Source organism: Coregonus clupeaformis, chromosome 23 (genome assembly GCF_020615455.1).
Source record: "Coregonus clupeaformis isolate EN_2021a chromosome 23, ASM2061545v1, whole genome shotgun sequence".
Classification (NCBI taxonomy): domain Eukaryota; kingdom Metazoa; phylum Chordata; class Actinopteri; order Salmoniformes; family Salmonidae; genus Coregonus; species Coregonus clupeaformis.
In genome coordinates, this window is record NC_059214.1 from 21,307,143 (window position 1) to 21,332,951 (window position 25,809).

Genomic DNA, 25,809 nt, shown 5'->3' on the forward strand with positions numbered 1-25,809 from the left:
TAATAAACTGTCACCTCATGAAAACAACATTTGCATCTGCAATGGATGGTCATCTTAGAGAGTTAAGTTATTCAGCATATCAGCTGTACAACTCATGGGTCAGATTTGCCATGGATAGGGTGTCTCCCTCCCTTCAACAGAGGAAATGAAATAAAACAGAGTATCCTGTGCCACCATCAACAGTAATTAATCATTGACATTTACTCCCATTTACCATGGACCTTGTAAAGTCTGAAGCAAAATAAGTCAATTAGTTTAGCAAGCCCCATAGGTACTGAGAAGATTCATTAGTAAAACGAATTTCTTCCAGAGCCACAACATTAATATTTGCCGACTGTTCAAATTTAGGTTGGAAGGGGTAGTTAGTGAGGGTTTTCCATCAGAAGGCTGAAATGAAGTCTGTGACACTTCAGGCCCTGCTCCCTCCACCCTTGACCCTCAGCACTGGCTGCTAACCCTCAGGTGAAGTGCAGCAGGTGTTAAAACACACTCAGCCATAGAGCCACTCACTGCTAATGAGTCCTGTCTCCTTAAACTCTCTCTCTCACTGATGCTTCCATGCACATAGAGCTTTGTTTTTAGTGTAGGCCAGTAAGAGAAATGCCATGATTCCATCGGAAGATCAAGAAATCCTGTAAGACTGGCCATTACAAGGTACCTCCATCTGCAGGAGCCAAGAATGTAAAGGCATGTTCCTAAAAGCTATGATATTTCAATTTGGAATTGCAGTTAGTTTGATTGTTATAATAGTATTGCATTTTTTAAAATCCTCTCTTGTTCTTTGTTATTCTTAATCAAAATATAGGTTGAAAATAATGAATGAGTTAGTCACATGAAATGCAAATAAATATTTGCCCTTTTTGAGGCTATTGGGGATTTTGTCAAATGAAATATTATTGTAAACAAAGGGAGATACAATGCCATTTGAGAAAGGCAATATTAATAGTAAAGACTTATGCATGTTATTATATCTAAATATCACTATGTTTTAGATTAGGCCTACTTGGCATTTTCTTCAGTGAAATGCATAAGTGATTATTTCTCTTTGTCATGCTTTTTTCCTTAGAATTAAATCTTTGCTCCATCTGTTAATGGTCTGAAATGTAGGCCTATTGCTTAGAACACGCATGTTCATCTTCAGAATTCCAGTTTGCAGATACTATAATCGGGGGGAAATAATGACAGTTATCAGTCGCACCCACCAAGTGCCCATAAAAATCTGTCCTCTGTTCTGGATGATGATAATTATTGGTTGTACTACTATTATCATTTTCGCTGTTGATAGAGGAACCCTTTAAGTATTTTTCGAATGCAATTCCAGAAATAAATTGCTTTAAATTGGGCAATTTTAAAGGAGTGAATCGCAGTTATCCTTATAAGCGTTAATATTTTATAGAATTCTTCAAATCCAGAGATCCACTGTTAGATGTACATCGCAGACTAGATATTGCTCACCATGATGTCAGCGCTTGCATTTTCAAAACACATTCGTAAGTTGCTTGTTCTGCTTTGAGTTCAATTATGTAATTAGTTTGATAATCACAGTGACGGAATTTAACTGCCTTTAATTTGTTATTCAGGTGGGGAGTTTGAGCTGCCTGGGGAACAGGCTAGAGGTGTTTTTGCTTTCGGCTCATCCACAGCAGAAGGACTCAACATAGGCCACATTGAAAAATAAAATGAAGATCTGGATGCTTGCTGCTTCTTCCTCACCCTCAATGAGTGGTGTGCTATGGAGTTTTTCTGATCTCCGATATTGGGGATGTATTTTCTTCTTTTTCATCACATGATTGTCGATATTAAGTAAGTGAAAATGATGACTAATCGTCGTTAACACTTCATCTCAATGCTGAGTGAAATGTGGAGCTCATTTATTCTTACTGTAACCATACTGTCAACTGTTCAACGTGCCTGTTATAGCCTATGGATCAGCGTGTTTTTTGAACAAACTGTCCTTCGAAAACTGAGCCAATAACCAAGGGAAACGGCCTAATCATTCGGTTAAGTCAAACGTTCTCTGAAAATCATTGTTCATGTCTACATAGGCTACAGTCGTGTTGGGAAACTGGCCGCACCCCCCACCAACCTCGCTGGGAATATGTTAATTGTAAATGAGTATGTTTAATATTAGGTTGTTTTACGATTAAACTAGCCTATATTATTATGTTACAGAGTAAATAGAAAATGTTAATAGAAAAGTATTTGTTTGAATTTCACGACAAAATATGATCTTCTAGGCCGACGGATTTACCAACTGCTGGGCCAGCTAATAGGCACTAATAGCTACAGAGGAGGTGCAGGCTGCATGACTGACAGCATGGGTCTGCATGCTCCATATTTAATAAGGTATTATATAAACTATTTACTTCCCATTAATGGCAACTGAGTATAGTATATTGTGAGAGCTGGGCAATAAATTTATGTCAGCCAAAGGACACCCAATATGTATTATAGCAAAGCTATAGCATAATGCACTCCTATTGAAAATGTACTGGACAAGAATTTGGAAAAGGGTGATATTTAATTTGAAATTAAGGTATAAATAATAAATATAATCACACCATTGTCCACTCTCAACACAACCGGTTACATTGCTTTACCATGCTGCAACAGCAGCCTCAAATGAATGATATGTTTCAATCATTTCGTTTGATAACCCACAAATTAAACATTTGGAGATTTGCCAGGGGTGTAGTGTTTTACATCAGTTGACAATCTAGCCAATCTAGCCTGTTTTGTAGGTTGATAACGCACGTTCATCATGTTCATAATAATCTCTCCCGCACCAAAAACATTGAAGACTATATGGTTGACTCAGTCCACACATAACAGTTTGTTATATAGGCTACTTCGAGGCCATTTGTTACTGGTCTTGAAATGATTGCACATGTGGAGAATAGAGCAATAAAAGGCCATAGCCTATGGAGAAATGTTGCAGAGACAGCCCAATGGTTTTACAAATATTGTTTAACAAAGTGTTTCTTTTCACAACAATATATTTACGCATGTAACATAGGTTCGTCATTGCTTGAATTTATCAATTCAACCAGGACTCAGATATTTGAGACCATGAGCCATTGCGAGTGTTAAATATATGGCTAATTATGCGTATGAAAATTAAACATTAGTGTAATGCTAATTCATCTTGCTTCAGCTGTGGCTCAGAGCACTTGAGACTGGAATTTGATCAAATAGACCTGTAAGTAATACATCTGTGCATGTGAACACCAAAAGACTCTGTCAATAATGAGTCAATCTATTACAGTTTGTTTTGAGATATTGAAATAATATCTAATGAGAAATCAAACATAACTTTTCTGTTAAATAGGCCTATTACGCCTCAAAGCTACACTTCAATGTATTCAACTGCTATCTCTGAACATTATTATTTTTTGTTGTAGTGTGATTAATTTGTATGAAACAGTTCTTAAATAATAATAATAATAATAATAATAATACAGGCTGTTTCTTAATATTTAAATGAACAACAGGCCTTTCGACACAACAGGATCTAACCATAGCCTGCTTGTGTGATTTATAATAAAATAGGCTATTTCTTTATTAGCAACAATTGAATTATTATTATTATTATTATTGTTATTATTATTATTAGTAGTAGTAGTATTAGTATTAGTATTATTTAAAATAGGCTGGATTTAATTGTGTGTTGTTTCTTTTAAAGCAGATATTTAGGATTTCAGTGTCTATTTTGCTAATACCTTTCCCTGCTATTTAAGCACTATTTTTTTTATTGACATCTCAGGACTGAATCTTAGGTTTTGTTGTTTTTCTTGAGTTTATCAGGTCCAAAGGACCCAACCTCAGGATCGCCAATCGGCATCTTTCTTGGATAGAGTGGACCAATCAGCGACCGTCTTTGATGAATATTCATGAATCCCTGATTCAAACCTTTGAGCGAGTTTGTCTAGATCCACTGCATCATACCTAGACTTTTCACAGAGACAAACTACATTTTCTTATGAATGGAAAGAGAAAAAATCAGTACAGCTTAAATTGGGATCCATCCTTCACTGAGATCATAGAAGAAAACAAAAAAGGAAGAGGAGAGATCCGCAAGAAGAGATGACAATGACTACAATACCAGAAAGTCTTAATAGCCCTGTCACAGGAAAACCCGTTTTCATGGAATTTGGGCCACCGAGTCAACAAATGTCGCCTTCCTCAATGTCTCACGGACACTATTCCATGCACTGTTTACATTCTGCTGGTCATACTCAACACGAGAGCTCGTACAGTCCAGCCTCATCTTTTCCTAGATCTTTAGGTTATCCATACGTTAACTCCGTCGGCAGCCATTCCTCAAGTCCATATCTCAGCACAGTGCAGTCGTACCAAAACAGCTCGGCACTAACACAGACACAGTTAGAAGATACAGGTAAGCTTTCAACTTCATCCTTTTTGGCTCTATAAACTTCTTGGAACCTTTTGGTTTGTGTTTTCGGTCCAGCAAGCAAACGTTGGATTGGTAAAGCAACCCAGATGTTGGGGTATTAAGCTCGGTAATTATTTATTGCGTAATGCTATAAACAATGTACGCAATTAAGGGTAATTATACCTAAACTACAGCCTGTAAAACTTGCACTGTGATGCACATTGCTGTGCAGCGACGTTGGCGAGCTGTCTCCTGAGTAATTTAGCTATTTTCTCCCCTTCTCAGCACCAGAAACAGAGAAGAACACAGTTGTAGAAGGCGGAGAGGTACGGTTCAATGGGAAAGGAAAAAAGATTCGCAAACCAAGGACTATCTATTCCAGCATGCAGCTACAGACTCTAAACAGAAGATTTCAACAAACTCAATATTTGGCACTGCCAGAGAGAGCCGAGCTCGCAGCTTCAATGGGACTCACGCAAACACAGGCAAGTCAACGTTTGCTACCTTTACTTTTATTTAATGCTTGCATTTTAATGTACTTTTGACCACGTTAAACAATTGTAGGCCAATTGGTTACATTGGCTATTTATTCTCTTTTTGGTTGTGTTATAGACCACTGTCCTCGTGTTTTGAATAAATGTGGGTTTTATCAAATGTTTCATATTGATTATCATCAAGCTGATATTCTATGAAAAAGTGTACAAATATTTCGAGGCTGGGCTTATGAATACATACTTCTGGGTAGCATTACTTTTTAATTTAATTGGCCCATAATGGCAAAACCATGTTCAGCAAGCATCTCTTCTTGCAATTATTTGTTGGTGTGAATAAAACAAAAACAAATGTAGATGACCCTTTGTGGGAAGAAATCGAGGCTTTTACCAAAACATTATTTTGACATTCCAAATCAAAATGGTGCGTTACTGTCCGCTGGTCAAGAGTTTCTTGAAATTTCCCAACTAGGCAATCTTAATGACCTTGATTGTCTCTCTTTTCAGGTAAAGATTTGGTTTCAAAATAAGCGATCGAAGTTCAAGAAACTGATGAAGCAAGGTGGTGGAACAATTGACAACAACGCTTTAGCCCAGTTTAATGGTCGCGTACCTTCGACTGGCTCTCCGGTATCACCGGTTTGGAGCTCACCGACCACCGTGAAAACATCCGTGGTTACACCAGGGTCTTACATTCCAAGTTACACCTCATGGTATCCAACTGCACACCAAGAGTCTATGCAGCAACCGCAACTCATGTGAACATAACAGTGAGCTAAAAGACCTGCCCCGCCCTCTATACCACCATGGCCCATATCAGGAGATTTTGGGTCAATCACCCAGCATGGCCTCGCACTGGCCCGCTGCAGCCATGCACAGATGTAATCCGGAGTTTGCTCCCAAAGTTGCCAGCTGACATATCGGCCTCCTCATACTGACCAAGGGGACAGAAAACAACAGCCCTGGGAGCCGAGAGACTGAAAAGGCACCGTCTGCGCCCAAGGGCAACAAGTCCTTTCATGTCCCCGAAAGACACCGGAAATTGATATGAAAAATGGGTCCTCAAGCTGCTCTTATTATCTTTTGTGTCATTTTAATAGGCTATGTGTTAAAGTAAATATATTGAGCTGTAACAGGTCAGTGAGAGTAGGCTATATTTATGTATCCTATGTTTGATTTTAAGATTTGCTTCATTTCTTATCCCAATTATGATAAAAATAGGCCTATGAAGCCACATGTTACCAAGGCCTATCAGATGTAGGCCATGCATCTCCAACGAAGGTCAACATAGTGATTTGACCATGACCTTAAAACATAGCTTTCAAACAGACAAAACCACCATTGGTCTATAATATAACTTTTACCAATGAATGTAAGCCAATCCAATGAATAGCCTTATCATTTTGATGGGCATGGAATCGAATCTCGAGTCCGTCCCTTAGTTCGTTCCTGCGCCATTGCGCAAGCCACATGTTGCTACCATGCTGTTTTGTATGTTAATTTAAGTTAAATTATTTCGTTTTTTTCTAAGTCTGTGTGTTTATTTAATATGCAGGTGTGTTTGACTTATGAAAATACAACAACGTGTTAAAAATGCTGCTCTAATGCAAGCAAAACTCCTCTTCTACGACGGAGCCCCAAACGTTATGTGAAAAAGTCTAAATGACGATTGACTGCTTGAGGAGAGCACTAAGTTGATCCCGAAGATGAAAATATGGTTTGTTATTGTTTGTTATGTGTTGCGCGGGCGGATGTACATAAGGACAAGAAATAATATGAATTTTTCAGCTTTGGTTTGTGCTGTAGCCTAATGATACATTGTGAAATAGGGTTTTTATGTGTTCATTAAGATGAATGTGTTTAGCAGTCTATAGAAATATTTAGTTTTGTATTGATCACTTTAATTTATTGCTTTGTTTTATTGAAGTTATGTACATATTGTTGAAAACAGTAAAACTATGATTTAAAAGGACAGTATAACGTGTCAGACTCCTTACAGACTATGTGTTGTAGGCCCTAATACGTTCAAATATTGTGTTTCTAGGCATGGTGCTGGCCTAGCCAGTGGGGCGGTGGAAACGATCAGAAAGTAAAGTTAAACCCTAAAACAAGTCCATGTAGGCCTGCGATGTGACAGCTATTTATTCTGGACTTTATATTTAAAACGAATGCAGTGGTAAGATACAATGTGATAAAATAAAGCCTCTATGGTTACTCATTTCATTTTCATTAGTTTACAATGTGCAGCATTGGCCGTATAGCCTACATGTGATTAGGAATAGGCTTTTAGCCATGAATATTATTCTTTTTCAGCGTTTCTATAAATTATAGGTCCTAGGGGCCTATTGGATATAGATAAACCAATCAGTTTTTCATAATATCTTACTGTGTGCTGGATATCGCCATGCTGGAGACATGTCAATTCAGAGTTGACACAATTAATCATGTGTCGGTTTCTATAACGTTGTAATTCCTTCAACAATATAGTGCTTGTTTCTTTTCAGTTTCATTTAGCCGCTATAAGCTCCTTTCTCGCTTCTGTGGTTCCAACAAACCCCGTTTTCATCGATGAATAGAGGAGAGAGCAATGGTGTGTGTTAAGTGAATAATTGGGCGAGAGGCAGGTGCTGCAAACAGACTGGTTGGTCGAGGAGGTGGGGGTGGGGTTTCAATGTAGATAAGTAAAAGTGAAAAGTTCAAAGGGCCTCTTGTTTGGGGTTGATGGTTTAACTGCGCTTTTACAGAAAATTCTGAAGCACCCGATGAGCTGAGGAAAGGACCAATTGAGTGAAAACACTACAGTCCTACCGTAGACAATAGACTGCAAATATCATCCCGTGCATGCACCATGCAGTTTACACGCAGTTGTCCATTTCATAAATATTAGGCCTACAGATCCAGTTCAAATACATATTTAGAAATATAAATGTCGCCTATATGTGGTGTCTGAAAAAAATATTCTGCTGACAAAACTGCGTGTTATGTCCCTCAAGTTGTTGATGACAAAACAAAATGTTTCTGCTTATTTTAAATAATGCAAAAAATCCAATAGATTTCTGTGCTAGACTAGTAATTAAGCTAACACATTTGACACAGTTTGTGTGACCTGCGGGGATGTTCTCTTGTTAGCCGGCTTGGCCTGCGCAGAAAAGGCTCCAGCCATCCCTTGAGAAAACCACAGCAATCTTGGTGCAAACTCATCGCCACAAATTACCCTTAAAGTTCACACATGCACAGATCATCCATGTGCATGCCTTATTTATTGTTTGATTCAGTGTACAACCTGATCACATTGCTGTTATTATAACGTTGCCATTTACTGTATGTTTTTATTATTATTATTATTATTGTTCAGGAAAAGGAGCAAAAATAAGTGTGTCTTGGTTTCATTTGTCAACAGGTAAATCCTCTATTGGGCCGAATACGGATAATCATTTTATTTTTAGTCGATCAACAATATTATAGGCTAACGTGTGCCTTGTTTACTCTGTTAAAAAAATGTATCGTTATGTTTTCCATTCACTAGGTATTAGTAGGCCTACTTTTTATGAGGAGTAGCTATATAGCCTGGAAATAATAAACCTAAAGAAGTGTAAGGTGTCTGCAACACAAATCTCCTCTCCCTCTCTCTCCAAAAGACCAGGCGCAGCTGCACATCCAAAAGGGTCAGTGCTATTTCACTGTATTCTCCCCTTGATTACGAGCCGAGCCCATCAAACCCAACATAATTACAGTAATTTCGCCCTTATTTATTCTAATGCAGTTTCCCATCTCTGGGGTAATTATGAGCATTTTTTTCGCATGGAGAATCTTTCAGCGTTAACAAAAGAGTGCACTGAAAGAAATTTGCTGCGCAATGAAAAAAGTTAAATAGGTGAGCTGCCATCTCGCTGCTGTTCTGTGACATGTAGGGCTAGTAAATTGCTTGCAGGTGTATAGCGCGGGATTGTCTATGCGAAGAGGGTTCAAAATGAGCAAAGTACAATGTAAGATTAATGAAGGCTGCGGTTAAATTACAGAACGAGAGGAGGCTTAGCCTATTCTATGCCCCGTCCATTTCCAATCCATAGGCTATAGAGCACCTATTTCCTGATGTAGAAGCAGTCGTAACATAACATGGTAAGTATAGTCTCCGGAATAATAATCGAGAATCCTTGGTTTTTCAATTTTCGTAGCCTACACATTTGTAATAATCAAAAATCCCATTACAGGCCTAGAGACGTTTATGACAATGCTTGTTACATTATGGCCACATAATTACCTTGTTTAAAATGTGTCTAATTTCTGTTTTCCAGTTGCCTAGAATAGGCTACTTGTAACAAATTACAGTTTGATATGCGTGCATAATTTTGGCATTTCCAGCGATGAAATGCATGAGAAATATGCTGTCCAATTAAATTGAAAATAGATTTGTAATATTTCAATGAATAGGCCTAATTCATTAACTAACCGACTACCGTGTTATCCGTTTGATTGTTATAGCCTAAAAATGTTGATGTCTGTATTAAACTATCAGTTAAATAAATACTGGTGTATACTAAATAGGCTACCGACCCCCACAAAAACGTGTACAAGTTTAAAAATAAACTGAAAAAATATATAAAATAACGCTCCGTACATACTTACCTAAATCTCTAAAAAGGAACCACGCAGACTCTTTCTTTGTCAGGATTCAAAGATTCCCTGATTTAGATAGAGGCAGATAAATTAGAGTAGCATCCTGAAGCATGGCCATAGGTTGAGCACTTGAATCCCATAAACTGTTGACCATGTAGTGTTAAGTGCTATAACAGCACAGCTATATCAGCACGGAATATGACTGAACATTTCTGCTTTATTTCCCCTTTTTATAGCGAATGGAAAAAATTGTAGATTATTAGCATAAATGTTTACTCCTCATTACGCTGATGACATTGTGCACTCGAGATCTTGGTAATCTTTGGGAAAATGATGAGTAATTTTTTAAAATTTAAAGCAGCAGTTACCATGCAATTCAGGCTAATTCAGCGTAGGCTCCACACAGATATAATTATCGTCGAGTCAAGATGGTATGCTAAAAACTATGCATTGATATTTCCATTTATTATGTACATACAACTTTGACAATGTTGATGCTTAAAATAGCTGGAAACTATTTTACGCAAAAATTACAGACCATATTAGGACATCTAAAATTGCGAAGAATTATATACTAATTGCAGGCTTTCAGATCGGAAAGCCAAGAATTCTCAAACTAGAGCAAATGTGGATGAAATTACAGATCAGGGTATAAATTAGGATAGGGGTATGTCATTTTCAAATTGCCTACAGGATTCCGGAAGTATAAAGCCACATCATTGCTAATCTGTGAGAGAGAGAGGGATGGATGCAGGGCGCAATGAGCAAAAGACTCTTAGAAAAAAAAGTTCTGGAAAGAACCAAAAAGGGTTCTATGCTTGCTTCATATATGCCACCCCTTAATGTTCTATATATAGCCGAAATTGGTTCCATATAGAACCCTATATAGAACCAATTTTGGTTCAGTGAAGAAGAACCCTTGGGGTTCCGATCAAAGAACACTATAAAATAGTTAGGGGTGCCATATATGAAGCAAGCAATAGAACCCTTTTTAGTTCTATCCAGAACCTTGTTTTCTAAGAGTGTGGTAGTGATTTTCATTAACCATTGTGTGCTCGATACTTTTTTATTTGACAGACATACACTGTCAGAGAAAAATGTTATTAAATCAGTCAGATTTACTTTAATTGATCCCGTGCGTAAAGGCTACAAATATGTTTCCATAAGTGACGTGTATTATTGTTTTGTAGACAGAGGAAAGACTGGAAAGTGCTACAATTCAACTAAGGGCATATGGACACAAGACCTCGCTGAAGCAGGTGAATTAGTGCATATCTTTTGAGGAGATTCTTGTTCCATCAAAATGTCTCCATGGTAAAAGCGTCAAAGCGAATTAGTACGATTACGCATATTACGCATGCGCTAGCTCATCGCATGCGAAATGTGTGAATTGTACTAAATGTATAGCGCCACTTATTAAGCATATATAAGCAGACATATATATATATATCCAAGCAATCATATATTCACCGTAGTCTACAACCAAATGTGTGTTATATTGCTTTTTTGCTCCACGGGCTCACTCAACATGTGGTAGGCCTGTTATCCCGAGGGACTCCTCATATCAAGATAAAGCAACGACAGCCCCTGGGAGAATGTTCCATCTTGTAATGTGGCAATCACTGACAAGGTACATCCTTATTATGCAAAACGATTCCACTTTATGTGGCTTATGATCACTCAACCATAAAAAGCAACGGGTCGACATGGTTATCAAACCTAGCAAACGCTCGTCCATTGGGCTAGATAGGCCTTCAAGGCTATGTCTTGTACATCACATAAGAGAACACGGTGAATATATGCTAATGTTTTAGTGAATAAAATACAAATAAACATAATAAAATATTTATTTAGCATCTAAGACAATCCAGATTTAATACGTACATTTCAAAACAGAGGATAGACCCACTATCTGGAATGTATTTGCAAATTTGGCTAGGAGATAAAGTCGATAACATTTATATAACAATAAGATCTCATAAGCATGTAGCTAATTATACAAAAATAATGATGTTGACTATTGATAATGTAGCCTTGTCAACGATGGGAAAATCGAATGTAGGTCGATTCGCTCATGAGAACTGATGAGAAGGGCCTTGTGTTGTGTGTGAACAAGATGTGAGAAATGTTTCCATGTTGTTCAGCTTCAGGCGGTCTTGGTTCTAGTTTTTAGGTTGGGCTGAGTTCATAAAATGTCTGGAGAGCGGCACTCTGACTCCAAAGAGTCTGAGGGGTTGAGCTCAGTCATACGCCCTCATCTTCCCTTTCGCATGCCAAGGCGTGTTGCGTGCCTTCGAATACTCCAGCGCTCTCAGGCCCTGGGCACTGTCTCGGCTCTGTTAATCATCTTGTCTGTATCAGGTTCCCCGAATCATATACCCAGCTAGATTTAACGTGACTATAAAACATGAGTTAAGAAGACGAAACAATTTGCAACCATTAATGAAGACAAATGCATACCCAAATAGTGGTATTTTAATGTGCGTCCTTCCAAAAGTTTGTCGAGCCCATAGCCTACCTGTGGCGTTAATCACATTTTGTGAGCTACGTTGAAAGATTTACAAGGGTTAGAAACATGTATTTTGAAGGATCCAGAACTCTTCTGGCGCCGTAGTACTGAATGGAAGTATAGGTTTCTTCTCTCAGTAGGCTAAATAAGAAAGCTCAATAGAAGTATGTTTATTGATAGGCTGTAAAGAACCAGGCTAAGCTTTAATCCAAAAATAAATCCACTTCTTACTTAGTATGCCAATTTCTTAAAGTTCTTAAAATGGAGAAAAACACAATGTGCACAGAAAACATAATTTTATTTAAATAATGTCTGATCATATAAAGAAAACACTGCTAACCATAAAATAAATTAAAGACAATACACAATAAAAATGTTATACAAGTGAATTAGAATATGGGACAATCAGTAGCTTATGAAGGATAAGAAGGTACAGTATTTGTCCCCAATATCAAAAAATAAAATGATGCCAAGGTGGCATATCAAAAGAATGTTGTGAAATATGCACAAAGCCGAATTCTGACCTACATAAGAAAACAACCATAAAGAACAGGCCCTATAGAAATATGTGTACATGTAGGCTAGTACATGGATCTCGTACAACAAAATTAGGTCATTTTCAAAAGGCACGACACAGTTGAAAATTGTGCTACACATGTGACAGTTGTTCACATCCTGCAATCAACTTTGGACTCGCACTGATGCAAAAGTAACACACACTCGTAAAAGCATCTTACTACGTGATTGCTTTGGCTATTAGTGGTTCATAAATTTAATCCATTAAAATAAACAATAAATAAATACAAAAATTCTGAAAAATATGTATTCTGCCATTTGCCGTTGTGAGCACCGTGACATTCTGAATTACCCTAGCAGCTATAGGCTAAATGAAGTTGCGGGTAACGTTCGCTTGGTGAGGTCTGTGAAAATGTATAATGACCTTTTTTCTGTTTCACCAGTATTCTCCGAGTAAGAGTCAGTTGTATTAAAATATTGTCCCAGCGCTCAAGGCAGCGTTGTGGTGGTGCTGGTGCTGGACAAGCGGGCCAGCCTGAAGATACGTTGCAGAGTTCGTTGATGAGTACCAAGAATAGTTTGCCAAGAAAGAAGGCGCAGTCGTATTTGGAGGGCTGCTGCTCTGAGGTAAACTGGAGTTTACATTGTTCATTCTTTGATTCTGTGGAAAGTCCCAGGCAGTGGCGGGTGGAGAGTTACAGGGGGGAGACTCGCTGGAGGCCACATGTTGCTCAGGGGGGATTTCTCCACTTTTCCACAACTTCTTGAACTTGGAGCGACGGTTCTGGAACCAAATTTTCACCTGAAAAGGAACACATTGTAACTATTGTTCTGAAGCTTATTTCAAAACGTATCCTAACCAAACTATCTATTCACAACAAATGCCGGATAAAGATAAATAGCAGTCTAAAGCAAAATGTCAAGCCTATATAAAATAAGTAGCCAGCCTGAGCCTGATTATATTATTCACAGACTGGGATTTGACAGCAACGGGACGCATTAAGAGTTGCACTAACCTGGGTTTGTGTAAGGCCCATTGAGGCTGCCAGCTCGGCTCGCTCCGGTAAAGCCAAGTACTGTGTCTTTTGGAATCTCCGTTGAAGGGCGGCCAGTTGGAAGCTTGAATAAATAGTTCGAGGTTTCCTGACCTTCTTTGGTTTTCCGTTAACCATTCGGATTTCAGGTTCACTTTCTTCTTTCTCTGATAAATACATGTAAGAACAATAATTAAAAACACATCACATTTTTGGTCTTAATATAACTTACATATAATAGAATACGAATGTGAATAGGAAAGCATTGACATGTTATTTACCTGCATCTGTTGGAGTCGGTGAAGAACTCGAACCATAGGAGCCGTAGGTGCCATAAGAGTTGAAACCAAGGTCGTATGATTTGGTATTGTATTGAACGCAGCTCATACCACTGCTGTGGTACTGGTAAGGTCCGAGTTGGCCATATGGAGACCCTGCGCAGTATCCAGGCTGTTGGCTATTGTAAAAGCTGCTGTCCGTCGCAGTCGATACTGGTAGAGTTGGGGACTCCTGCGATTTGTGCAAGCTGTGGTAACTGTTCGAGGTAATCTGGTTCGAATGCATATCTGTACTGAGACTGTCAAAAACTCCAGACATCTTATAGGTAAAGTTGCGCAAGTAAATGTGCTTGAAGCAATGCACTTGAAAAAGTCAATTTGCAATGAATGCTTAAATCTCGTGGATTAAATTCGTCTTGAGTTTAAAATGGCATCCCCATGAACTTTACCAAAAAACGACGAAGGTGTGTCCCTATCACAGTGGTCTGTGATTGTCTGTTACCTAGGATGCTAGCGGGCGGGCATTTATCCAGTATCACGTGGGAGGCAGAGCTGGTATATTTGAGGCAGCCAATGAGTACAGGATGCATGTCTGACAACTCCACAGATTTCCAGAGTCCACTATTGACTTATCCCGCTTGTTTGCGTTGCACCGAATGAAAAGTAAAACAAATATTTAACAATACACTTCTAAAGCCTAGGCTATAAAAAGGCAGGATTAAATAAAATATTCAAAAATAATAATCTTTATCTTTTATTTATCTGTTTGAGAGAAATGTGCTGTTTGAAAAACATTCTGCCTCTACCTTTCCTTTAAAATCAATTCCGAACTTCAGATACCCGTGCGTAAATGTAACTTTTGCACAAAGGTTCCACTAACATAACTTTATGCGCGCATCTTCGTTAGAATTCGACCATAAGTGAATTCATATGCTATTTATATGATTCAAGATTGTATTTGTTTTAAGAGATGTCAAAGACAACTATAGTTTTACTTGACACAGGATCATACTTCAACGATAGATATAGGGAATCATGGCATATGTGCGCCACCTGTCTGTGCCAAATGGAAACATAAACACACACACACACACACACACACACACACACACACACACACACACACACACACACACACACACACACACACTACTCACCAGATTAAGGTGTAGGCCTAAACCGCACAACAATGGAAATATGATGATGAGAGTTAGCGAGATCCTGAGAATGTTCTCTTCACCTTTTGGTTTTGGCGTGGAGTTTATGATTGACAATTAGGAGTCCTAATTTAGGACCCCTGGGCTCTCATCATCGATATACTATCTGTAGCCCTCTGAAGACGGCCATGGTAGGCTGGCGTCCTCATGTGGTGGCAGAATATAAATGGTGATGTTTTTCTCGTTGAAGGGGGATGCCTGAGAGATAATGTGGGCTATTGTAGGCCTACTGAACTACCAGCCGAGCGACCTACAAAAACAGCACGCACTTCGAATCCAGAGGACAGAGATGCGAGTGCCCTACACGGAGAAAAACTATAGAGGAGTCAATGAAGGATGTTGAGGATACCACATTAGAAGCAGCTGGCCGGCGCTGCAACCTGGTTTCAGAGCATTTCGTGTTATTCTGTACATAAATCCGAGACAATCTATTTAGTATGGTATGTATTAATTTGTGGATGTCCATCACCCAGTGGCGATTTTAGCATGCAAAGCCACTACGCAACACTAAACAATACATTAATTGCACTTTAACGGTGACAAACGGTGCCCACAAACTGTTAGGGTCCCAACAGCAGAGCTTTCTTTTCAGCACCATGGAGTGAATCCTTACCACCGCTACACCTGGCTATCAGTGGAGCCTTGTCTGGCAGCGAAACAGTTCATTCAGCCTCATTTACTGATTTTTAAACAACATAGCTGATATGGCTGACTTGCTTAAACAAATGTGGTTTCTACTGACAATTGAGAGGTAAAATTTATGGCATAAGGGAACGGTGAGCGGATAAGAGGCAATCCGTAATTTCGATTAAGACATTAATGAGCGAGCTAAGACGGATGTAGTCAATATAACTATTTGATCAGCACTTTTGAAATGTACATCAACTGAATTCAGAACATGGGTCGTTCTTACAGTATTCTCCGTGTACACCAAGTCAGAACCATAGGATACATAAAGGGGGCATATAAGCAGACAATGAAAGCTCTTACAATATTCGATGATTACATTTCTCTAAAACAGGCTATAGGCTACATGTGCACCACCAAGTCAGAACAGTAGGCTAAATTAAACCAAGATGGCCTAGCAGTGCGGTCGTGTATTCTGTAGTGTGCTCGTATAAATAGCCAGTGTTTTTTAGTTTTTTGTCTTTTTCGTATATATTTCTCAATCTCACTTTTCATCCTTCAACTAAATATACTTTCCTGTAACCCGCCTCACCCAATGTGGAACGGATTCTATTATTTCTTATACCTTTTTATCTAGAACCTCCGGCTGAAACTTGCCAGCTAGCCAGCTAACTAGCTACTTGCTATTAGCCACCGTTAGCGGTTTTCACCATTGTCCGTGGCCTGCACTACCTACAAGCCAGCTCTAGCCTGGACAATTATCGGCCAGTCTGCACGGTCTGCACAGCGCGCTATCGACCCAGAACATAACGGATTTTCTGCCGGAATCACTGAATCACTGGACCTTAACACCGGATCATCGCAACTAGCTAGCTGCAACCAAATGGATGTTGTTGTTGGCTAATCACCACTGTCCCGAAGCAAGCACCAGTTAGCCTTGAGCTAGCCTCGAGCCAGGCCCATCTCCCGGCTACCTCTCTACCTCTCTGTCAACCGGACGGGACCTCCTAGTGTCGACACGGAGCCCCGCCGATCCATCACAACTGGTCTGCCGACGTGATCGTCTGATGTGGTTTCAACAGGCTTCCCGTTACGACGACCACGAAGATCCATCTGCTAGCCCCGGCCCGCTAGCACACGCAATCAATATCCGTGCATCCTGCTCGCCTGTGCCGTAGCAGCCATCGAACTGCTCCCGGACTCACCTATTGCTGTTCACTGGACCTTATGATCACTCAGCTACACAGCTACACAGCTGATGCCTGCTGGACTGTTCCTTTACACGGTACCACATCCTGTTTATCTGTCCTGTTTATCTGTTTAGCCTCAGCCCAAACTTTCGTCGCCATTACCAGTTGTTGTCTTAGCTCTCTCGAATAACACCTGTGATTGCTTTATGCCTCTCTCCCTTGCCTATTGCTGTTTCGGTTAGTTCTTATTATACCATTTCATTGTAGAGCCCCCAGTCCCACTCAACCTGCCTCAGATAGCTCCTTTGTCCAACCCCCCCATACACGCGGAGACCGGCTCAATCGGTGCCTCCAGTGATGCTATCTCTTTCATCGTTACCCAACGCTTAGGTTTACCTCCACTGTACTCATATCCTTCCATATCCTTGTCTGTACATAATGCCCTGAATCTATTCTACAATGCCCGGAAATCTGCCCTTTTTATTCTCTGTACCCAACGCACTAGAAGACCAGTTCTTAAAGCCTTTAGCCATATCCTTATTCTACTCCTCCTCTGTTCCTCTGGTGATGTAGAGGTTAACCCAGGCCCTGTAGCACCCAGTATCACTCCTACTCCCCAGGCGCTATCATTTGCTGACTTCTGTAACCGTAAAAGCCTTGGTTTCTTGCATGTTAACATCAGAAGCCTCCTCCCTAAGTTTGAGTTATTCACTGCGTTAGCACACTCCGCCAACCCTGATGTCCTAGCAGTGTCTGAATCCTGGCTTAGGAAGGCCACCAAAAACTCTGAAATTTCCATCCCCAACTACAACATTTTCTGTCTAGATAGAACTGCCAAAGGGGGCGGAGTTGAAATCTACTGTAGAGATAGCCTGCAGAGCTCTATCATACTATCCAGGTCTGTGCCCAAACAGTTTGAGCTTCTACCTCTAAAAATCCACCTTTCCAGAAATAAATCTATCACTGTTGCCGCTTGCTACAGATCCCCCTCAGCCCCCAGCTGTGCCCTGGACACCATATATGATTTGATTGCCCCCCATCTATCCTCAGAGTTCGTACTGCTTGGTGACCTAAACTGGGATATGCTTAACACCCCGGCCGTCCTACAATCTAAACTAGATGCCCTCAATCTCACACAAATTATCAAGGAACCTACCAGGTACAACCCTAAATCCGTAAACATGGGCACCTTCATAGATATCATCCTGACTAATTTACCCTCTAAATACACCTCCACTGTCTTCATCCAGGATCTCAGCAATCACAGCCTGCGTCCGTAATGGGTCCGCGATCAAACGACCACCCCTCATCACTGTCAAACACCCCCTAAAACACTTCAGCGAGCAGGCCTTTCTAATTGACCTGGCCCGGGTATCCTGGATGGATATTGACCTCATTCCATCAGTAGAGGATGCCTGGTTGTTCTTTAAAAGTGCTTTCCTCTCCATCTTAAATAAGCATGCCCCATTCAAAAAATGCAGAACTAAGAACAGATATAGCCCCTGGTTCACCCCATACTTGACTGCCCTTGACCAGCACAAAAACATCCTGTGGCGTACTGCATTAGCATCGAACAGCCCCCGTGATATGCAACTTTTCAAGGAAGTCAGGAACCAATATACACAATCAGTTAGGAAAGGCTAGCTTTTTCAAACAGAAATTTGCATCCTGTAGCACTAACTCCAAAAAGTTTTGGGACACTGTAAAGTCCATGGAGAATAAGAGCACCTCCTCCCAGCTGCCCACTGCACTGAGGCTAGGAAATACTGTCACCATCGACAAATCTACGATAATCGAGAATTTCAATAAGCATTTTGCTACGGCTGGCCATGCTTTCCACCTGGCTACCCCTACCCCGGCCACCAGCTCTGCACCCTCTGCTGCAACTTGCCCATGCCCCCCCCCCCCCCCCACCCCCACTTCTCCTTCACCCAAATTCAGATAGCTGATGTTCTGAAAGAGCTGCAAAATCTGGACCCCTACAAATCAGCTGGGCTAGACAATCTGGACCCTTTCTTTCTAAAATTAGCTGCCGAAATTGTAGCAACCCCTATTACTAGCCTGTTCAACCTCTCTTTCATATCACCTGAGATCCCCAGAGATTGGAAAGCTGCCACGGTCATCCCCCTCTTCAAAGGGGGTGACACTCTAGAACCAAACATTTACAGACCTATATCCATCCTGCCCTGCCTTTCGAATGTATTTGAAAGCCAAGTTAACAAACAGATCACCGACCATTTCGAATCCCACCGTACCTTCTCCGCTATGCTATCTGGTTTTGGGTGCACCTCAGCCACGCTCAAGGTCCTAAACGATATTATAACCATGATCGATAAAAGACAGTACTGTGCAGCCGTCTTCATCGACCTGGCCAAGGCTTTCGACTCTGTCAATCACCGCATTCTTATTGGCAGACTAAATAGCCTTGGTTTCTCAAATGACTGCCTCGCCTGGTTCACCAACTACTTCTCAGATAGAGTTCAATGTGTCAAATCGGAGGGCCTGTTGTCTGGACCTCTGGCAGTCTCTATGGGGGTGCCACAGGGTTCAATTCTCGGGCCGACTCTATTCTCTGTGTATATCAATGATGTCGCTCTTGCTGCTGGTGACTCTCAGATCCACCTCTACGCAGACGACACCATTTTGTATACATCTGGCCCTTCATTGGACACTGTGTTAACAAACCTCCAAACGAGCTTCAATGCCATAGTGTTTCCTTCCGTAGCCTCCAACTGCTCTTAAACGCTAGTAAAACTAAATGCATGCTCTTCAATCGAACGCTGCTTGCACCCACCCGCCCGACTAGAATCTCTACTCTCGGCGGGTCTGACTTAGAGTATGTGGACAACTACAAATACCTAGGTGTCTGGTTAGACCGTAAATCTCCTTCCAGACTCACATTAAGCATCTCCAATCCAAAGTTAAATCTAGAATCGGCTTCCTATTTCGCAACAAAGCCCCCTTCACTCATGCTGCCAAACATGCCCTCGTAAAACTGACTATCCTACCGATCCTTGACTTCGGCGATGTCATTTACAAAATAGCCTCCAACAATCTACTCAGCAAATTGGATGTAGTCTATCACAGTGCCATCCGTTTTGTCACCAAAGCCCCATATACTACCCACCATTGTGACCTGTATGCTCTCGTTGGCTGGCCCTCACTACATATTCGTCGCCAAATCCACTGGCTCCAGGTCATCTATAAATCACTGCTAGGCAAATCCCTGCCTTATCTTAGCTCATTGGTCACCATAGCAACACCCACCCGTAGTATGCGCTCCAGCAGGTATATCTCACTGGTCATTCCCAAAGCCAACACCTCCTTTGGTCGCCATTCCTTCCAGTTCTCTGCTGCTAATGACTGGAACGAACTGCAAAAATCTCTGAAGCTGGAGACTCTTATCTCCCTCACTAACTTTAAGCATCAGTTGTCAGAGCAGCTTACCGATCACTGCACCTGTACACAGCCCATCTGTAATTAGCCCATCCAACTACCTCATCCCCATATTGTTATTTATTTTGCTCATTTGCACCCTAGTATCTCTATTTGCACATCATCTTCTACACATCTATCACTCCAGTGTTAATACTAAATTGTAATTATTTTGGCACTATGGCCTATTTATTGCCTTACCTCCATAACTTACTACATTTGCACACACTGTATATAGATTTTCTATTGTGTTATTGACTGTATGTTTTGTTTATCCCATGTGTAACTCTGTGTTATTGTTGTTTTTATCGCACTGCTTTGCTTTATCTTGGCCAGGTCACAGTTGTAAATGAGAACTTGTTCTCAACTGGCCTACCTGGTTAAATAAAGGTGAATAAAAAAAATTGAAAAAATAAAAAGGGATAAATTGTTAGGGTGAGGCACATGGGCTACTAACAGCTTACTACACAACAGACAGTATTACTTTCTTAGCTACAGTATACATATCTCCATGGCATATTACAGCATTATGCAGCAGCCTAAACTTGTTGTTCTGTGCTCACTTGAACAGGAAGGAGGCGTGGCGGTCCTTCTTTTGGGCAAATATTGTCATGATACTTTATCATCAAAGTCTGTCATTCTCTGGATTTATGGTGCTTTCAAGACAACTGGGAACTCAGAAAAAACAAGGTTGAATCATGACATCAGTGATCTTCAGGTGGGACCTTGGATGAAGATCAATACTTTTTTAGGAAAAGGGTATTGTCTCTCCACAAAATCTCAATATTTCCACCTTCTTTGAACTTCAATCTGATCTAAACCACACATGATTTCTTTTTGTAAATCAAGACAGTTTTACTCTTATGATAAAATGAGTGGTTCAGGCGAGACGAGTGAATACTAACTGCTGGATTGTCATGCTGGACTGACAGCATGGCCAATGTATTCAACCTTTTCTGGCCCATGGTGTTGTGTGTGAATATTTATCATTTTAAGCTTGGAAAAGAGACCCTTAAAACCAGACTTGGACCACACACCCACTCCACTGAATAGCAGGCTAGTGACAGCTTTGCAAAGCTTGCAGTTAGCCACTGATTCCTTCCAAACCACTCATTGTTGAATTTGCGATTTCCAACTTGTTGTGTAATGTTTATGTCCAATGGCCGATGAGCACCGATCCGTTTTATCTATAATTTCTCTTCATATGACAAGGATTGAAAAGGATTTGCCAGTAGCTTGTCGACTTGATTCATAATGATGACTGCTTGTCTAGCTTGCTAGATATATTTTGAAAGTATGATGTTGACATGATCAGTCCAATCAAAGCTACGGTAGATATAACATGATTTTACATCATTTTATCTGTGGCCAATGACCTTCAGCCTTCTTGGATGGGCACTTGTAATGTATATCTATGGCAGCACCCAAGGGGCTTGAATTTTCGAGCTCTCCCCATACATTTTGCGGTGACGTAGTGTTCCCATGAGTGACAGAACACTGAGCAAATCACGGCGCAACTAGAGAACATTACCAACCCCTACGTTCCTTATTTTCTGTTGCTGCCCCACCACCACAGAAAGCACTGAGCTAGGCTGAAACACCTGCATTTTGGAGCTGCCTTACTCAAGAAAGCAAAAAAGAGACCATATTTGTATGCAGCTTTATTAACTCATTTTTTATGTATTTATTTTTTACATTGTTAGGGTTAGGGGTTAGGGTTAAGGTTAAGGTTAAGTTTAGGAGCTAAGTTAAAGGGTTCAAGTTAGGGTTAGGGGAAGGTTTAAGGTTAGGGTTAGTAGTTGCTAAGTAGTTGCAAAGTAGTAAGTAGTTGAAAAGTTGCTAATTAGCTAAAATTGTCATTGATGAGATTTGAACTAGCAACCTTTGGGTTGCTAGACATTTGTGTTACACGTCCACCCTTCCACCCATCCTACTTTTGTTTTTACCTTAAGTAACCATTTGTCTTATGTAACCATACCAAACATAACATTCTGCATCATAAACTCAGCAAAAAAAGAAACATCCCTTTTTCAGGACCCTGTCTTTCAAAGATAATTAGTGAAAATCCAAATAACTTCACAGATCTTCATTGTAAAGGGTTTAAACACTGTTTCTTATGCTTGTTCAATTAACCATAAACAATTAATGAACATGCACCTGTGGAACGGTCGTTAAGACACTAACAGCTTACAGACGGTGGGCAATTAAGGTCACAGTTATGAAAACTTAGGACACTAAAGAGGCCTTTCTACTGACTCTGAAAAACACCAAAGGAAAGATGCCCAGGGTCCCTGCTCATCTGCGTGAATGTGCCTTAGGCATGCTGCAAGGAGGCATGAGGACTGCAGATGTGGCCAGGGCAATAAATTGCAATGTCCGTACTGTGAGATGCCTAAGACAACGCTACAGGGAGACAGGATGGACAGCTGATTGTCCTAGCAGTAGCTGACCACGTGTAACAACACCTGCACAGGATTGGTACATCTGAACATCACACCTGCCCGAGTTACACCAGAAACGCACAATCCCTCCATCAGTGCTCAGACTGTCTGCAATAATCTGAAAGAGGCTGGACTGAGGGCTTGTAGGCCTGTTGTAAGGCAGGTCCTCACCGGACACCACCAGCAACAACGTCACCTATGGGCACAAACCCACCGTCGCTGGACCAGACAGGACTGGCAAAAAGTGCTCTTCATTGACGAGTCGTGGTTTTGTTTCACCAGGGGTGATGGTTGGATTCGCGTTTATCGTCGAAGGAATGAGCGTTACACCGAGGCCTGTACTATGGAGCGGGATTGATTTGGAGGTGGAGGGTCCATCATGGTCTGGGGCGGTGTGTCACAGCATCATCGGACTGAGCTTGTTGTCATTGCAGGCAATCTCAACGCTGTCTGCAGGCTCATCCTGACATGACCCTCCAGCATGACAATGCCCCTGGATGTCCATAAATTAGAAAAACAAGAACATTGTGCCATCTGGTTTGCTTAATATAAGGAATTTGAAATGATTTATACTTTTACTTTTTACTTTTACTCAAATATGACTATTGAGTACTTTTTCCACCACTGTACTTAAGTACATTTAAAGCCAGATACTTTTAGACTTTTACTCAAGTGGTGTTTTACTCTGTGACTTTAACGCAAGTATCCCCATTTTGGTCAACATTTCTTGCGCCACTTGCAGTTCCTTGTCCACCGCAAGATGGCAGCATGTTCACCCTGATGGTCCAAAGACATTTACTGCGTTTAAGAATATTCTTAGGATTCTTCAGTCATGTTTTAACGAATGTAACATTATATGTAGGCTATTTTTACTTAGAGGGAGAGATTATCTCTGTGTTTGACAGATTTGTCAAGACATGATCCCAGTAATGCAAAAATATGTATTGTTTTCCCAGAAAACATAACTGAAGTATTTGCCACTTCCTCTATTTGAAGTGATACCTATTCTGTCCTCTAAAACTTACAAGAACATATCTTCTACCCCTGCCAGATAGACTATTTAGACTATTATAAATACTTTTCACCAGGCAGTGTGACATGATCATGAGTGACATTTTACATTCCAGGCAAGCACAAACATGGGAAGATTGTGATCTGTTGCCACACCTGCATTTACCTTGATCATGGTATAAGAAATATACCACAGTGATGTTGTGGGTGGGTGGTACAGTACAAAAATCATTCTGTTCTTTTGAAGAGGGCACTCCACACCTCTATTATGAAATCATCTTGGATGATTGTCCTTTAAAAACATCAACACCTGGCATAGTTGTTGTGGCAAGCAACTCATATTGCTATACCATGTACTTCCTACCTGAGAACTCATGCATGAGGACATTAAGACAGCAATAAGACAACAAATTATATTGTCAATGATTTTAGTTCATTCTTTTGGTTGTTCAGAGTTGCCCACATATGCCCTCTAGGGGTCAGTATCATCTCATCTAGCCAACAGATTCTTGAACTAATGTCTTCCCACTTACTGCAGACAGGCAGTGATACCCATTCCAATGGTTTTTGATATGAAGAACACCCCATGCATTCATCCCAGCATTTAATATTGATATGAGACTATGTGCATAGGATCATAAAAGTAAGCTTATGGCTATGTACAGTATATGTTATGAGGTTCAGTAACACTCCTACTCTTTTTGCCCTTACTGCTGTATGGAAATAGGGAGATATGGTAATGAGGATGAAGCCCTGGGTGCATTCAGCAATAGTCAGTACACGTGCATATTGGGGGTATGGGCAGGGATAGGTACATTACTCACTCTACACCTGTACCAACAGGCCCCCTACACAATGGACCTCCGTCTTAATTAATTCTCACTTAGGTATCACTTTCTCTGTCTCTCTTTTGTTCTTTTTTTGGAATGGTCGATTCCAACACCTTTTATCAGTGTGTAGGGAAAATGTTGAATTACAAAATAAATTGAGGAAAGGGACACAACAATCCACTGAATGACCCGATCAATCAATTTGTCTACTTTACCCTTTCACCAGTGGCTGCCATGGATGCCAAGGGAAGCCAAGGGAAGCCAGGCTTCCCCAAATATTTGATCAATAAAAAAATTAAAATGATAAACTAATTTCTCTTTCGTCTCTCTATGTTTTCATAATTTCCCGTCAATTCGCAAGTGGCAGAATCTCACTGGAGAAATCATCAGAGCGTGGGAAACAGCGCCACTCAGTCTCAGTATGTGTAGCCCATGTATCTGATGCTGTCCTGACAAAAGAGTATGACATGTTGCCGCTGTAGCATTTGATTGATTGATGCCAGCGAGCATTTGGCCTCCCTTGATAAAAACATTATAAAATAATTAGCCAATCAGCTTTGAGCTGAGCTCAACTGTGGATTGTCCTGGTGCAGCAAAACGAACCCCTAGGGAGGCCAGTTTGGATTTGGCTTCACACCAATCAAATCACATCCTAAGCAAAATGTCATCATTGTCAGACAAACGTGTCTATTTCTGGTCTGCTTGTGTTGACGTCCTGCAGTGGCTAGCTTGCAAAATCAGCCCTTTCCAATGATTATGACGGCGATTCTGATCTAACCATACATTCATATATTGTGCCACAGGCCTGAGACGATTGAAGTTCAATATGTAGCCTAGATGTAGCCTAGGAGGCTCACACTAACTAGCTAGCTAACTTAGCTGGTTCATTTTTGCCCATGCGAGGAAGTTAGGCTAGCAAGCATTTTAGCTTGTTATCCTATGAAAACTAAAACTAAAAGCATACTGAATGACAGAGCCATAGACCATTTGCCAACATAAAAGAGAGGAGGATGGCATTGGCGTTCAACAAGTCTACAAGTAGGGTGAGTCAACTTTTTTTTTACTTGCGCGCACACACAAGCATGCACACACAGACAGAAATAAGTACCATGGACAGCCACATGATATTTATCAACATTGATTTGACTAAATTGTTTTTGGTATCATTAAGTTTGTTTCCAGTGTATTAAACTAAGCATATATGTAAGAAAGCCTGTCCC

The 25,809-nt window shown here is 40.6% G+C and overlaps 2 protein-coding genes across 2 annotated transcripts; one reads left to right on the forward strand and one right to left on the reverse strand.

Moving 5' to 3' along the window:
- Nucleotides 1–1,397: 1,397 nt before the first annotated feature.
- Nucleotides 1,398–6,856, forward strand: LOC121536787 (homeobox protein Dlx1a). Its single transcript, XM_041844336.1, has 5 exons — nt 1,398–1,490; nt 1,581–1,803; nt 3,797–4,396; nt 4,679–4,878; nt 5,392–6,856. Exons 3-5 carry the CDS (start codon nt 4,084–4,086, stop codon nt 5,644–5,646), a joined length of 768 nt encoding a protein of 255 aa, XP_041700270.1. The 5' UTR covers nt 1,398–1,490; nt 1,581–1,803; nt 3,797–4,083; the 3' UTR covers nt 5,647–6,856.
- A 4,567-nt stretch (nt 6,857–11,423) lies between these two features.
- dlx2a (distal-less homeobox 2a) lies at nt 11,424–14,389 on the reverse strand. Its single transcript, XM_041843521.2, has 3 exons — nt 13,842–14,389; nt 13,543–13,727; nt 11,424–13,328 (listed from the first exon to the last, which is right to left on the reverse strand). The coding sequence occupies exons 1-3, from the start codon at nt 14,155–14,157 to the stop codon at nt 12,996–12,998; spliced, it is 834 nt and encodes a 277-aa protein (XP_041699455.1). The 5' UTR covers nt 14,158–14,389; the 3' UTR covers nt 11,424–12,995.
- Between the last annotated feature and the right edge of the window lie 11,420 nt (nt 14,390–25,809).

Bases quoted from the DNA above. Each gene is read 5' to 3' on its own strand.
- LOC121536787 (XM_041844336.1), top strand. From the start codon at position 4,084: ATGACAATGACTACAATACCAGAAAGTCTTAATAGCCCTGTCACAGGA. The intron at 4,397-4,678 runs GTAAGCTTTCAA...TCCCCTTCTCAG, and splicing joins GACACAGTTAGAAGATACAG to CACCAGAAACAGAGAAGAAC. The intron at 4,879-5,391 runs GCAAGTCAACGT...CTCTCTTTTCAG, and splicing joins TGGGACTCACGCAAACACAG to GTAAAGATTTGGTTTCAAAA.
- dlx2a (XM_041843521.2), bottom strand. From the start codon at position 14,157: ATGTCTGGAGTTTTTGACAGTCTCAGTACAGATATGCATTCGAACCAG. The intron at 13,728-13,841 runs GTAAATAACATG...TGTATTTATCAG, and splicing joins ACCGACTCCAACAGATGCAG to AGAAAGAAGAAAGTGAACCT. The intron at 13,329-13,542 runs GTTAGTGCAACT...GTTCCTTTTCAG, and splicing joins TGGGCCTTACACAAACCCAG to GTGAAAATTTGGTTCCAGAA.